The sequence below is a fragment of the Scomber japonicus genome, chromosome 10, assembly GCF_027409825.1.
Source record: "Scomber japonicus isolate fScoJap1 chromosome 10, fScoJap1.pri, whole genome shotgun sequence".
NCBI lineage: Eukaryota > Metazoa > Chordata > Actinopteri > Scombriformes > Scombridae > Scomber > Scomber japonicus.
Genome location: NC_070587.1, coordinates 3007443 through 3021594, shown reverse-complemented (window position 1 = coordinate 3021594; position 14152 = coordinate 3007443). Strand labels below are relative to the sequence as shown.

The 14152-nt window shown below is 37.7% G+C and overlaps 2 protein-coding genes across 4 annotated transcripts; both read left to right on the top strand.

Annotated features, from left to right (window-relative positions):
* The first annotated feature begins 344 nt into the window (after nucleotides 1–344).
* On the top strand, nucleotides 345–5126 carry LOC128367093 (membrane-spanning 4-domains subfamily A member 4A-like). Of its 2 annotated transcripts, none has more exons than XM_053327895.1 (7): nucleotides 345–396; nucleotides 1717–1886; nucleotides 2506–2616; nucleotides 2849–2905; nucleotides 3059–3220; nucleotides 4219–4332; nucleotides 4603–5126. In XM_053327895.1, the coding sequence occupies exons 2-7, from the start codon at nucleotides 1782–1784 to the stop codon at nucleotides 4669–4671; spliced, it is 618 nt and encodes a 205-aa protein (XP_053183870.1). In that variant the 5' UTR covers nucleotides 345–396; nucleotides 1717–1781; the 3' UTR covers nucleotides 4672–5126. The 2 variants fall into 2 exon arrangements, with proteins under 2 accessions (XP_053183870.1, XP_053183871.1); XM_053327896.1 differs by lacking the exon at nucleotides 345–396 and adding an exon at nucleotides 1139–1169.
* Nucleotides 5127–6934: 1808 nt separating this feature from the next.
* LOC128367090 (uncharacterized) lies at nucleotides 6935–10063 on the top strand. Of its 2 annotated transcripts, none has more exons than XM_053327892.1 (7): nucleotides 6935–6988; nucleotides 7948–8141; nucleotides 8486–8596; nucleotides 8783–8839; nucleotides 8956–9126; nucleotides 9475–9591; nucleotides 9823–10063. In XM_053327892.1, exons 2-7 carry the CDS (start codon nucleotides 7971–7973, stop codon nucleotides 9889–9891), a joined length of 696 nt encoding a protein of 231 aa, XP_053183867.1. In that variant the 5' UTR covers nucleotides 6935–6988; nucleotides 7948–7970; the 3' UTR covers nucleotides 9892–10063. The 2 variants fall into 2 exon arrangements, with proteins under 2 accessions (XP_053183867.1, XP_053183866.1); XM_053327891.1 differs by having other exon boundaries at nucleotides 9820–10063.
* The last annotated feature ends 4089 nt before the right edge of the window (nucleotides 10064–14152 follow it).

Here is a 14152-nt window from a genome sequence, read left to right as displayed (position 1 = left end):
CATCTCAAATTAATACACAGTTCAGCCTGTATGGCACATTATGTATTCAAATGTTTTTTAATTATTTAAAAACTCAAATTTAAGAGAGTAATCAACATTAAACGTATTAATGCAAACATTAAATTAAACATTTTAATGCAAAGTCAATTTAGGACACTTTACAGACAGGGTGGTTTTTTTTTTCTTTTTTAAAAAACAACTTAACCATCTACACACTTATTGAAGGAGCAGACAGCTTCTTCTGGTTCTGCTTATCAGACTAAATTTATCTTTGTGTGGAAATGGTGCTTTTACTCTGAAAAACAATGAATAGGAAGTTGCATGTATTGTTGCTGCTGAACAAACTGAGACGGATGACAGAGGAGCCAGACTGTTGCAGCCTCACATTACTACCAGGTGAGTTCTCTGAACAAATAATTTGGAGTTTACAAGGAAACCAGATGAGTGACCAGCTACGATTTTCATGATCAAAGTCAATTAAGACAAATTTGAATGATGTTAGTGTTTCTACCTTTTACCAGAGAGAGAGAGAGAGGTTTAATGATGACTAACACAAGCAAGCAGTTTCTCTAAAATGAAACTTAACAACAACCCATCAACTTTATGAAGAGATTCAACATGTTAATATCAATAAAAGTACACCTTAATGATGTTAACAGTTTAAATACGATATAACGTAGTCCTGAATGCCATGTAGTGTTTTAATTTTCTCATAAAACTGATTTTTGAAAGTGACGCATTTCAATGAAAACTTATGCGGGCATCAAACCGAAACAAACTTGTTGTCACTTTGCCAACGAAAACCTCTGCAGCATATATTAGAGTTAACACTAACATTACTGTTCAGCTCCAATTAAACCTGTTTTTTTGGGGGTTTTTTTACATCTTAGAGCTGTTAAAACACCCTAAACACCTTTCTTTTAGTTTGAATTTCTATGACACAAAATGACCCACAATATAGGTATTTCAACGTGTGTGTGTGTGTGTGTGTGTGTGTGTAGCTGACACATTTTTGTTCACAAAGGGTTCAATTAAGGTTAAATTTGACTTGTGTTTATTGAAACAAAAACGACCACTGAAAAATGTTGCTATCTTTACATTAAATAAAATTCACTGAACTCTGGCTATTACTTGTGTTAGGTCAAGTTGGACCATAAAATAGTGTGATTGTGAGTGTTTTCTGCATAAACACATAGTGTAAAACCTAAAGAGTACACACTTTCTGCTCTCTGAAAGCTTGAGGATTAATCAGCCATGTATTAATGACTGATAAGGTGAATAAAAAAGATTTGTAGTTCAGAAGTTTGGAATAAAGAGAGACTATTTATGACAGGATACTGTGAAGGGTCATAATATGAACAGTATGCACTGAAGGGGTTAAATAAAGAACTTCAAGCAATGTCTTGTTTTTTTGGTGAGTTGTACAATAAGTACAATCTTACTGCCAGATAGCGACCACAGCCATAATACACCTGCATATTTGGATTTGATAGGCTTGTTGATCGATACCTTAGACTCACTGTTTACTCTGGCAGGTGCTGAGACTTTAAAACATTCATACACTGACCCACTCTCCTCTACACACACACAAGCAGCACAAAATATGAGCACGAACTTAAGAGCTTCAGCTTTGAGTCAAACATCCCGTAATTCAAGGGAGACACCTTGAATTCCCTTTTCTGAATCAATCTGATAAATAGCCATTTCTTGTTTCAGGTGTTTGTGCAGGGCTGTGATCGTTGTCCATACCTGTGATCAAAGACAAGGCTGACAGTAAGACCATGTTTCCACCACTGTACCAAATCCCGAAGGCTCTTTGTCGCCATGCAGAGCGCTGCTCAGTGTATGAGAGGCTGATGCAGACAAGTGTCACAACAGCTTTTGGGGTGAGACATTAGAATAAATGTATTCACATATAGCAGGGGTGTCAAACTCATTTTCATTCAAGGGCCACATACAGCCCAATTTGATCTCATGTGGGCCGGACCATTAAAAAGATGGAAGGAGCGATGGAAGGAAAGAAGGAAAAAAGAAAGAAAGGGAGGAAGGACCGATGGAAGGAAGGCAGAAAGGGAGGAAGGACAGATGGAAGGAAGGCAGAAAGGGAGGAAGGAAGGAAAACAAGACTGGAAGGAAAGATGGAAGGAACGAAGGAAGGAAAAAAGAAAGGGAGGAAGGACAAAGGGTAGGAGGGAAGGACAGATGGAAGGGAGGAAGGAAGGGAAACAAGACAGGAAGGAAAGATGGAAGGAATGAAGGAAGGAAAAAAGAAAGAAAGAAAGAAAGGGAAGAAGGACAGATGGAAGAAAGGGCGGAAGGAAGGAAGGACAGATGGAAGGAAGGAAAACAGACAGGAAGGAAAGTGGGCTGGATTGGATACCTTGGTGGGCCGGTTCTGGCCCACAGGCCGCATGTTTGACACCCCTGACATAAAGCTTTTACCTGGTGCTTTCTAAATGTTTAAGACTAAGATGAAGTGATTTGAATGTTTCGAATCGATTACAGACTCTGCAGATCATGGTGGGCCTGTTCAACATTGGTCTCGGACCAGGACGGCCAAGCCTACATCCTGGGGATTTGACCAACTTGGGAGCTGCGTACTGGCTCGGTGCTGTGGTAAAATCATATTGTTGGATTATATTAAATATGTCTCCATGCTGTATTTAGCCATGCTATCAAAATCTTTACAAATACAGCAAGTTCCACACAAATGTAATGATTGTAAAAAGTTTCCCCCAAATAATTTTGTCACTTGAAAGACAAAACTTAGAGCACAATTCCAAAACAAATGCACTATTTTTATTGCTTGAATTTCTCTAATATGATCTTTCTGCTGACCTCTCATCAGTTCATTGTAACTGGAGTCATGACCATTTTGGCCGGACAGTTTCCTTCTTCCGGCTTGGTAAGTAAAATCCTCCAAACTGCATTGACTAATTGAAGGAAATGTGCAGTGAACTGTCAGTACAATAAAGTGTGATCTGTCTTAGTTAAAATACAAAATACTATCAAATAGGGTTTGAATTTTACTTTTAAATGAATGAAATGATCTTCTCAGGTGGGCTTCACTGTGTTTATGAACATTTGTGGAGCTATCTTTGCCATTACTGCCATTGTGCTGTATGCTATTGACCTGAGCGATTCCTCCTTCCTCTGGATGTGTGACCTCAGTAGGAACAATGATCAGGAGAACTGCAGAAATGTGGCATTTTTTGCCCAGGTAAGTATCATCTACACTCACACATCTTAACTTAGAGATGCAGGTTCCCCGCTGCCTTAAAACATGCAAGTTATCTGAGGGCCTGTAATGTAAAACTAAGTTAAATTAACTTATGTCACTGCCACAGCTAGAACTGCTGAAGTCACTTTGTATGATGTTTTTTCTCTCTTACAGGGACAGTGAATTGATTTTATATTAACGTCCATCACATTGTTTCATATGCAAAGAAACAACTGTAATAGAATTTTTGTAAAAGAAGTTTATCTGAAGAAAAGCACATACGATGGAGTGATGAATCTTTCTCTTTTACTCAGTACAGTACACGCCAGCATGGAGAAGGACACACAGTCGTTCTGCCAAGCAACAACTAGTTTCAGCTTTTATACAGTACAGTACCTCCCAGTGGAATTTGAATAAGACAGTAGACATAAGTCGTAAAGTAACAAAAGACAGAAACCCTTCAAAGACTACTGATATCATGTGCTGACCCCCTACTGGGTCAAAAGATGGTCAGTTTGCTTTTGATGTCTTATCTACTATAGCCAAAGGTCTGACACTTAGGTGTTTGCAGTCGTTACAGCCCACCTGACTTAATGCTTAATGTGTCTTATACAGCAAGCTTCCATTATGTATGTTTTCTTCAAAAGTACAGAAAAACAAAAAGATCTCTTGAGAGTTGTAACTCATAAAATTCATACAACTTACATAAACTTGGATATTTAAATTAATGAAAAAAGATGACTTGATTCCATTAAATTCCTGCATGATGTTGTACAGTGTAAAATTCAAACGAAAATCCTAAAAATGAATCATTGCCCAACTTGACAATTTGATTTGAAGTGACTTTGGCAGCTCCACATTGTAAACATCTCTGCACTGTGCTGTATTTTGTGCTCATTAAATCATGCATGCTTAGATTAAGCTGCAAAGTTTAAATATGAATTGATATGGATTTGAATTACATTCATTTAAAAACGTTTCAATTTTGTATCCATCAGAGATTGTTGAGATCCATGGACATTACGCTGATCGCCGTCGCTGTTCTTCAGCTGTGTGTCAACATTAGGTTTTCTGTTCTGGGCATCAAGGCTTTGTGTGAGAAGGAAAGAGAGGTATGAACCACAGCAATGCACACAAAGCTACACTCAGCTCACATTAGTTAGAGGAAAGCTGGGTGGTATATTCACAAAGAAAAAGCAAAGCATTACGAGCAACTGGAGTAGCAACAGGAGTAGCAACAGTAGGAGCAGAAGGAAAACATACTGTAGTTGTAAGAGATAAAAATTACAACAGCTGAATTTCTCAAGTAAAGAGTAAACGTGTAGAGCGATTAATGATTAATATCTGTTTTAATGAACGTTACTTTTGTTTTGTGTCAACAGGGTGGCAGATATGTTGAAGATCACCAGGCCGAGTTGAAAGACGTCCCTCTGGTCAGTCCTGGTGCTTAAAATAATTTCAACATGTGGATTAATGACTACATATAAGCACTTGCTGAAAGTAACCAAGACAATGTTATATTACATATATATAAAATCTATACCTTTTTTTGTGTATGTGTTTGTAATTGTTCTTGCAGGTGAATTATGTTTTTGAAATGGGATTTTTCATTACAAATTAAACTCAGTTCATCTAAACTGTAGAGGGAGGTGAAATATGTTAAAACCAGAATTATTCATAGCCATTCAAGTTAAATTGCGGAAGTAATCCCAGACAACATGATGGATGTACAAACCACATCTTCCACATCCTTAAGTACACTATCTCAAAAAACACTTCATGAGCTTACTGTATACACAAACTGTTCAAACTAAGTAATTAAAGTCATGATGGTACCTTTAATGATCTGTTTTACTTGCTGTCTGTTTTAATATTGTGTATCAACATGGAATAAAAATAATATAAAGCTCAAACAATCAATGTCTGAACTTGATGAATATTTCTAAACGATTTCTAAATGAAGCTACAACACAACTTTCATTGAGTATGAAAATGATTCTTATTCAGATTTTTCTGTTAATGTTAATTCATAACTCACAGTGGATAGATTATGGATTGATCACAAGCAGGACTGCACATTTTGATCCCTTTTAATCTGTTTTCTATCATTAAAATGTGATGAAACTGGAGTTCATCTTTTAAACTTTGGTGTTTAAGAAAATAAAGTAGGGATGCTGGAGTAAGACGTGAAGATGCACGGTCAACGGGAAGACAACAGGAGGGTTAAATGTGTAAAATTAATGTATTCGGTATCTTATCTTCTGCTGTCCAGAAGTGTCATTCCTTGATTTATAAGTACAGAGAGAGAGAACATTCATACCATCAACTGTTATTTGGTGAAGAGTGAAAGGAAAAGCCAGCTTGGGACAGAAGAGGAAAAACACAGAACCAAACACTAAGAAACTCTCTTCAGTATGTCAAAGTAACATTTCAAATGGTCAAACATGCACGAGTGAAACCAGCACAATCTGACAGTCTGATACTGATACTCCAATCATTTCAGCATTTTAGATATTCAGCATGTAGCTTCTGTCCATCTACAGCTTCCACATCAATCTATCTTACTCTGGATGCCCTCCAGCTGTGTGCCTGCATTAGCTTTATTCTTCTGGGCGTCATATAATCTTTAGTATTAGTTGTAGTAATATTCCTAGTAGCTGCTGGACTACTTAACCAACACAAGTGGCACTCAGTAATCAGCAATGGTGGTTGTAGAGACTGTAGGTGGATTTCTAGTGTAATAGTGTAATGGATAAACATATACATTCAGTCAAGAGTCACACTGTAGAAGTCTGAACTTTGTCATGTTGGTACTGTATGAAGTTTCACTTCTTTGTTGAGGTTCTGCAACCAGATTTGAAGGAAGTCCACTCATGACCAATCCTGGTGCTTAAAATAACTTCAACAAAACAAGTATGCATGAGTATGAATAAGCATCACATCAAATGTTTTAATGTTACTTCTTTCTATTAGCTTGTGAGTGATGTTTTTAGATATTTCATTTCCAAACTGTGAATGTGGATTCAACTGGATTTAGACTGGTTCACATAGTAAAAGAAAAGTCTTTATTCTCTCTCTTGAGTAACAAGCACAAATGTTTCAGCTACAGATTCCACTTCAAGCTATCCATGAGTATTGATAGAGAATAGATAAATCAACACAAAGGGCATCAGTGGCAATGCAAGAGCACAACGAAGCATTAAACAGTCAGTTCATCTTAACATTCAAAGTATCCTTCTCCCATTCAGTCCAGACTTAACATCACAGTGATGACACGCTGGCTAGACTGAGACAGAACAATCAACAATATTGCACAGACTGCTGAATTTTATTATCTATTTATCAAGGCATTAAGTGACACACAGAGGTTTTTAAAGTGGGAGTCGGGCCTCCTTGGTGGGGCTCCAAACAGTTTCAGGGGAGGCTAATATAACATTAGTTCAGATCACGTAGAGATACAGTGGTTTTGGGAAATTTTACTGTATTTTGTAGAGTCTGACATATTATTGGGCTGCTTTGTTGAGTGTGGGATCAATTTACATAATCATGATCTCATAGGCATCCAGAATTGAATGAAACTAAGCAAGTAAACTAAGGAGGGGTGAGGAGGGTGGAGGCAGATTTGTGGAAACAGTACCTTTATTTTGAAGAAATCAAGCAGGAAGTATAATTTTCTTCGCTTGTTCTTCTTGAACTCTCTGCTTCTTGAACTCACACAAATCAGACTTTCACAGTTAGAGGGAGTCTGTGGCACTGAACCAGCAACAGGTAAGGGCTCTAAACAAAACACACACTATGATGCATGATCACATCAATTTTACAACAGCATGTTCATCAAACTGAAACTGGGTGATATGGATATTTTTTTAAATGATAATCATGTTTTACAGACTACAACAGATAAATAGGGGGATTATGGGGGGGTTATCTAACTGTGATTATATAGTTTGAACAGGTTTGTTGATGGATGACATTCAAGACATTAATTCTTCATATTGGTGAATTTTATGACATCCCATGTTTTGTGTCAGAGTTTGAGATTTGGAAGTGCAGATCCTTCCTGTGAAACAGATTTCGCTCCATCCAGAACACAAAACCTATTTGTGAACCTTAAATTTGCAGCACTCTTATTTTTAAGATGCTGATTAATGTCATACTGGTTGAGCTGAACGCTGAAACACCTCCTCATATGTGTCAAGTCCTGGTTAATGAAGCTGTGAATGTGAGAATGAGTCTTGTGAAACTTTTTAAGAAAAACTGAAGCAAATAATGTTCTGTTTTGACTCTGAAGCACATTTAGAGTTCATTTACTACAAAGTTTATTGGTATTATTAAGGAGCATGGTTGCCCAGCTGCATATTTGGGTTAGAAAGTGTTCAAATACTCACTGTTTACTTTTACAGGTGCCAAGGTTTTGTGGTATTTCTTTCACTGGGCCATTGTTCAATACACACACACAAAATACCAGAGACTGAGGAGCTTTATCTTCAATGAAAAGACAAACAGTGAAAATATTTCTTCTGCCAGTAACAAGCTACAACAATGGAAGGGGCAAGAATTCACTCATCAACAACGCTCATTCACTTTTTTTTCAGAAGTCCAGAGGACACAAAAGACACTTCACACAGAGCTTAAATTGAACTTAAAATCAACGGGACACACTTATTAAAGGATGGAACACAAACATTAGTTTTCACATTTACAAAAACATCTCTGTCATGTTGCAGGTGAGGTATCAGTACTGTGAAAGATGACTGCCACTGTCCTGAAAGACAAGAAAGTGACCGTTGTCACTGGGGCGACTGACAATATGAGAATCTCGCCAACACTGCTGTGTCAAATCTTGAAGATGATTTTCTGTCCTCCGTGCAGCTCGGTGCTCAAGGGGCTGCTGCAGACAAATGTTACAACTGCTCTCGGGGTGAGAAAATGTATTCATTCACATATAGCATCACCTTTAAAGGATTAGGCTGGAGATTTTCTATATTTTCTTATTGTCAGCAAGTCTCATGTTCAGAGTCAAACTACAAATGATCTCAATCTCTAAGTTTTGGGTGTGCATCTAAGTCTCTAAAGTGATCTATCTTGTTCCTCTATGCCAATGTCCATAAGGACTAAGCACAGAGGAATAAGATATATCAGGCTTTGGATACACACAACACTTCCAAGTACGTTCAATTCTTTGTTAGTTTAATTCTGCACATTTGTTGTCAGTAAGGGAAATTAATAGACAATAAGATTTTTATTGATTTCAATCTTTTACAGACTGTACAGATCATGGTGGGCCTGTTCAGCATTGGACTTGGCCCAGGACGAATGGGCATCCATGCTGAGGATTTTGCTGGTACTGAAGTTGTTTGCTGGCTAGGTGGAGTGGTAAGAAGACGTTATGTTAATGTTACTATAATAGCATATCACTGTAATGTCTCTTGTTTTGGAAATGCAGCAATGTGTTTGTAATTCAATACCAAAAACCTTTAGAAATGTAGGAAAGACGTGTGATATTTATTATTATTAAGATAGTATTCTAGCTCTAATGATCAGTCTGGTGTATCTCTTCAGTTCATCGCTGCTGGCATCATGTCCATTTTCGCTGGCCAACTGCCCACTCTTGTCTTGGTAAGTAATGGCTAAAATTGATGAAAAGTGAAAAAATGGTAAAGACCATATTTTGGCAGAACACTATCAAATGGTATTTGTATTTAAGTTTTAAATGAAGGAATCTTTCCTCTTAGGTGGGATTTGCCATGTTTCTGAACATTGTCGGATCGGTCTTTGCCATTATTAGCATTGTTCTGCATGGCAGAGACCTGGCAGGTCCCTCTGTCCTCAGCTTATGTGACCGCTACGGGACCGATGCTGGTAATGACGATGACGCCTGCAGAACAGTGGCATCCTATGCCCAGGTAAGCATACTTACTGCTATTTGATCTTTATCTCATTTTTAATTGTCAACAAATTCTATGAAATTAGCCCATTTCTTCCACACTCAGTGTTAAGTCCTTTGTTTCCTGTACTAATCAGTCACAAATAAATTGTTTAATTGTGTGTTTGTTATAAATTATTTTCAACTGTGCATTAATATACAGTACATTTGGTGCTCTAGTGAGTAATAACAATTGATGGATTTGTTCTTTTCATGAGATTTGTGGACAATAAAAAATATATGATTTACCAGTTTACCAATTAATATTTCATTTTAAAGTGAACTAATCACAATGTTAATTTATTACATGTTTCTTTTCATCTCTCAGAATATGTTGACGGCCATTGACATCACATCAATTACTCTGGCTACTCTCCAGCTGAGTGTCAGCATCAGCTTTGTTATTATGGCCGTCAAAGCTTTGATCAATAGGAAGAAGGAAGAGGTATGAACCAACATAAAATACACAAGTCCACAATCTACACAAACTGGAGGTTGTGTGTGTGAGAATAGTAAAGTAAAATAATGTTTAATATATATTTACTATAAGCACAGTTACACTATCATAAGGTATAACATATTTAAATGGATAAACAAATATAGATTTAGTCAAGGCTCACACTGTAGAAATCTGAATTTTGTCATATTGTCCCTTCACTTTCTTCTTTCTCAGCAGGTTGATGAAGATGATGATGTTCTCCAACCAGAGATGAAGGATGTCCTCGTGACCTGTCCTGATGTTTAAAATAATTTCAACAAAACACATGTGTGCACGAGCATGATTAAGCATCACATCACTCACTGTAATCAGAAAACAATCAAAAGCACATTATATTACAAAAATTACCAGTCTTTACTTTTCAAATTGTGAATGTGGATATTAGAATCAGGAGATTTCACTGGGAGTAAACTTGTTACTGAGGGATAATAAAGGACTGTATAAACTGCTGTTTGGCTGATTCTGATCTCTAGCTTCGCCCCAGGTGTGTCCGTCAAAACACAGATGCTGACAACTCTTCTTTAGTTTGACTGTTTAATTAAGCTCAAGCAACAGTACAGAACATGGGTATAGCTTTGTGTGAGTGGTTAGGTCTCACGGACGCACGCACACAATAATCAATTGAACCATTTAGTCTCTGGCTGGCAGCTTCTGACTGGCAGCCTCCGCTCTCTCTCTCTCTCTCTCCACTCTGCACTTTCTGCCGTCTTCAGGCTCGCGTGTGCTCGCTCCCGATGCGCCGCGCGTAACTGTCACGCGTATCTGCCTCTGATCACCGTCACGCGCCCAGATTAATCAATACTGGCCTACGGCCCTTTCGTACAAAACTAAATAAGTTTGAATTTTTTGTATCTTTTAACAAGCACAAATGTTTCAGCCAATGCTTTCATGTACACAATTATACAATTAGAACAAAGCAAGCATATGTTCACAAATCTGTAGATTCAATTTCATGACTGTTTCATGACTGTTGCCGTGAGACTGGGTTGGTAAAAGGAAACAACTGGCAGAGTGAGTGTATGTGGTCCAACAAATGCATGCCATCTAAAACTTAAAAGACTTTTGAACTAATTGTTGTTTGTATGTTATGTAGCCTATGTTAAAGGATAATTACCGTTGTTACAACCTGGACCTTATTTCTAGCATTAAATACCAGTGGAGCGCCGTGTATATCCGTATAATGTGAGTACAAGGGGCACCGAAGCACAGCCTCTATATAACACATTATCTGCTGCCAAACTACTTCATTTCACCAATAGTTTCTTATGATACGTTAGTGCTATTCCCCTCCGAGCCCGTGGTGGCATGTTATCAACATCCGGGGTCTGTAGGTTCACCTACTAACCTCTGATCTGGATGATGTCATTTCCGAACGTTTCTACCACAGCCCGGTTTATCATTGAGCGGGAATCCTCCAGTGTTGTGATACAGACAGGTTAGTAGGACAACCCATAGACATATAGGCTATGGGTCAACCTACAGACCCCGGATGTTGATAACACGCCACCACGGGTGAGTAAATGATCGTATTTTATGCTAGAAATAAGGTCCAGGTTGTAAAAAACGGTAATTATCCTTTAACCACTTAACGCACGCTGTTCCGTCTACGGAACGGGACGGATGTTAGGAGGTAGCCACAAGTTCTTCTGGATGTTTTAAACACCAACCCTTAAACATATATACTCATGCCGTACATCGTTAGAAAGCTTAGATTGTCCTGATTCATTCAAGACCACTCACGATGTTATATGGTTGCTCACAGCCGTAATAGTATTAGCGATTAGCTCGGCTAGCCACTCAGCTAAGTGAGAAAAGCTATACTGCCTACATACCTTCAAAGTCTTCCCTTTATCCACAACGATCATCTTATGACTCAGGACTTCCTGTACAGCTCGCCAAGTATCCATTCTTGTGAAATATGAAATCCTTTTCCATAAAACCGAAATACTTTCCTCAATATGTCAACATGTATTTAGTCCAACAGGTAACGTAATAACACAAATAACAAACCATATGCGGTCCGTTTACGTCATTTCCTGACCTGCACGTCCATCTCAGAGTACACGTGACTAGATGTTTACGACCGTGAGCCTCTTCTGCTTCTGACGACACCACACACAAGCCAATCGGTGTTTAGGATTAGGCAGTACATGTCTCCAAAGCCAATGAGGACATGTGACCGACAACAATGACGGCATGGCTTTGATTGACTGCTGTTCTAGCCTATGGAAATATTCGGTGAAATGAAGTTGATAACCTTTTAGCCAATAGTCAGAGGTTTCCAGCGGTGTATGACACTAAGCTATTAGTTTGACTGTCCATAAACAAACTCCAAGCGTAACCGGCGTGCGCCCGGTGCGTAAAAGAGTTGAACCATATATCATTACGCACTCTGCATTTTGGTACACGGTTGGTTCTTCTTCGACTTGACATATGACTTATAACAAAATAAACAGATAGATAGATAGATAGATATGGCCAAACAAAAAAAATATGGTTATATGTAATAATGATGATGATGATGATGATGATGATGATAATAATATGGTGTCAGCTTTCATTAGAGACCAAGATTTTACCAAGATTTTGATTGTAGGCAAAGGGGATGTGAAGTTATAGGTGTTTGACTGCGGTTATACAGCTTTGGTAACCAAGTGTCCATTTGGAGTCTCCAAAAAGGACCTGAGGAAAACGCATGGACATACCTGTTGAAAAATAACTCTGTACAATTCATCTTTTGGTCTTTTGACTCCAAATGTGGACTGCATGAAGCCAAGACCTGTGGCTGTGGCCTCATTGTGTCTACATCCTGCTGAGAGGTCCCTGAATGTCTGTACACATGTCATTGTAAAGGCAAACCTATGGGCGAGTAAACAACCCCATTATTCTAACCTCTGCCACTCTTTGTCAGTAAGTCACAGAATCACACAGACATGTTTACAAGAATCCTGAGAGTGTTTCCTTTCCAATGATACCAGACACATCTCTGAGTCTCAAACTATGTGGGATCTGTGCTGCTCACAACTTGGGCATGTCGTTTAGGCTAACAACATAAAAAACAGGGGCGTATGTTAAGTGGTTAATGGTAATGGTATAAAGTTAGACGCAAAACAACCCTCATCACGAGACCCTTCAACTCACTCCAACTTCTCCCATCAGGCAGCAGTTATAAAAAATTATAACAGTGTTGCAATTTGAATCTCATTGATTTTGTTAAAAATAAAATATATTGCATTGACTCTTTCCTTTTAACATTACCTCACTTTGTGACACGCATGCCTACGTGAATGGTCTTCGGGTTATGTCATGTATTTTCATTGTAAGGATTTAATTTTCATATATTTCTTCAGCCTGTGATGAGTCTGTTAGCCACTAGGTGGTGCTCTTTCCCTTACATACACATACCCAAACATTACCTGCTGAATTGTGGAGTTTTACTTTTTGTCATTTACACTGTTTGATTATTTTGAGAGGGGAACAGAAATGTACAAGAATATTTAAGAAACCTGAGCTCAACTTGCAATATGAATATTGTGTTGATTAATATTGATGATTGAGGTTTTAATCCAAAAAATTGAAAATGAATATTGAATATACATTTAGATATAATATTTGTGACAGCTAAGCACAAAAAGCCTGATGTCTTCTAACCTTTTAAGATTCTCACCCTTTCAACTAAAAAATGTTAGAGGAAGGTGAGCTGAGAGGATGTTGACAAAGCAAGGGAGGTTATTAAAAACAAATATTTTAGGATACAGGTCAAAATGTGTGGTAAAATAATTAAGAACACAGGGTCATATTATCTTATTTATCCTACAAGAATGAGAGTATGTACTTAAACAGCTGGTATCAGTTTGTTATGGCTGAGAGACGGATTAGTTGAGTCTGTCTGCAGATGAAGTGCATCAGACTAACTTGCATATTGTCAGTGTCAACACTTTCAAATTTCTTAACACTTATTTGTGTTCAGAGTAATTTGACCACCATCCTGATGCACATACTGTAGACTGACATTGACTATGCTTGAGTTGGTTAAAGATTTATTTATTTAACCAATCGGATCCAGACTGTCATTTACAAGTTATTCTTAAGCTATTCAGAGTTTAGCTGAACATGTAAGTAAGTCTGAGTTTATTGTAGCTGTAGTCTGTATTATAACAGCTAGATTTAGTTGTTTCAGTCTGTGCAGTTTGGCCTCAAACCTTAATTTTCGTCACCTGAAATTACTTACAGTACTAATTTAATGTTTTATTATTGAAAGGTTAAACTTTACACTGAGGTTCACCATCCAGGAATAATTGAAAATGTGATTTGAACTATGATTATATGACCAACAACTGTTGTCAAAACAAATTCCTTAAATTACATTTTAATCTCCTTTAAAATAAAATAAAATAATATTTCAAACTATTGATTTGGTGTCCTGCTTTGGTCAGTCCAGCTGTTTTTAAAATACACAGTTTTAAAAAACCCCACCAAATCAAGCATTTAAAAGAGGTGTAAAGAC

Excerpts from the sequence above, each read along its gene's own strand:
- LOC128367093 (XM_053327895.1), top strand. The coding sequence starts at position 1,782 with ATGTTTCCACCACTGTACCAAATCCCGAAGGCTCTTTGTCGCCATGCA. Across the intron at positions 2,906-3,058 it reads AGTTTCCTTCTTCCGGCTTG|GTGGGCTTCACTGTGTTTAT; the intron begins GTAAGTAAAATC and ends TGATCTTCTCAG. Across the intron at positions 3,221-4,218 it reads ATGTGGCATTTTTTGCCCAG|AGATTGTTGAGATCCATGGA; the intron begins GTAAGTATCATC and ends TGTATCCATCAG.
- LOC128367090 (XM_053327891.1), top strand. The coding sequence starts at position 7,971 with ATGACTGCCACTGTCCTGAAAGACAAGAAAGTGACCGTTGTCACTGGG. Across the intron at positions 8,142-8,485 it reads ATGTTACAACTGCTCTCGGG|ACTGTACAGATCATGGTGGG; the intron begins GTGAGAAAATGT and ends AATCTTTTACAG. Across the intron at positions 8,597-8,782 it reads TTTGCTGGCTAGGTGGAGTG|TTCATCGCTGCTGGCATCAT; the intron begins GTAAGAAGACGT and ends GTATCTCTTCAG.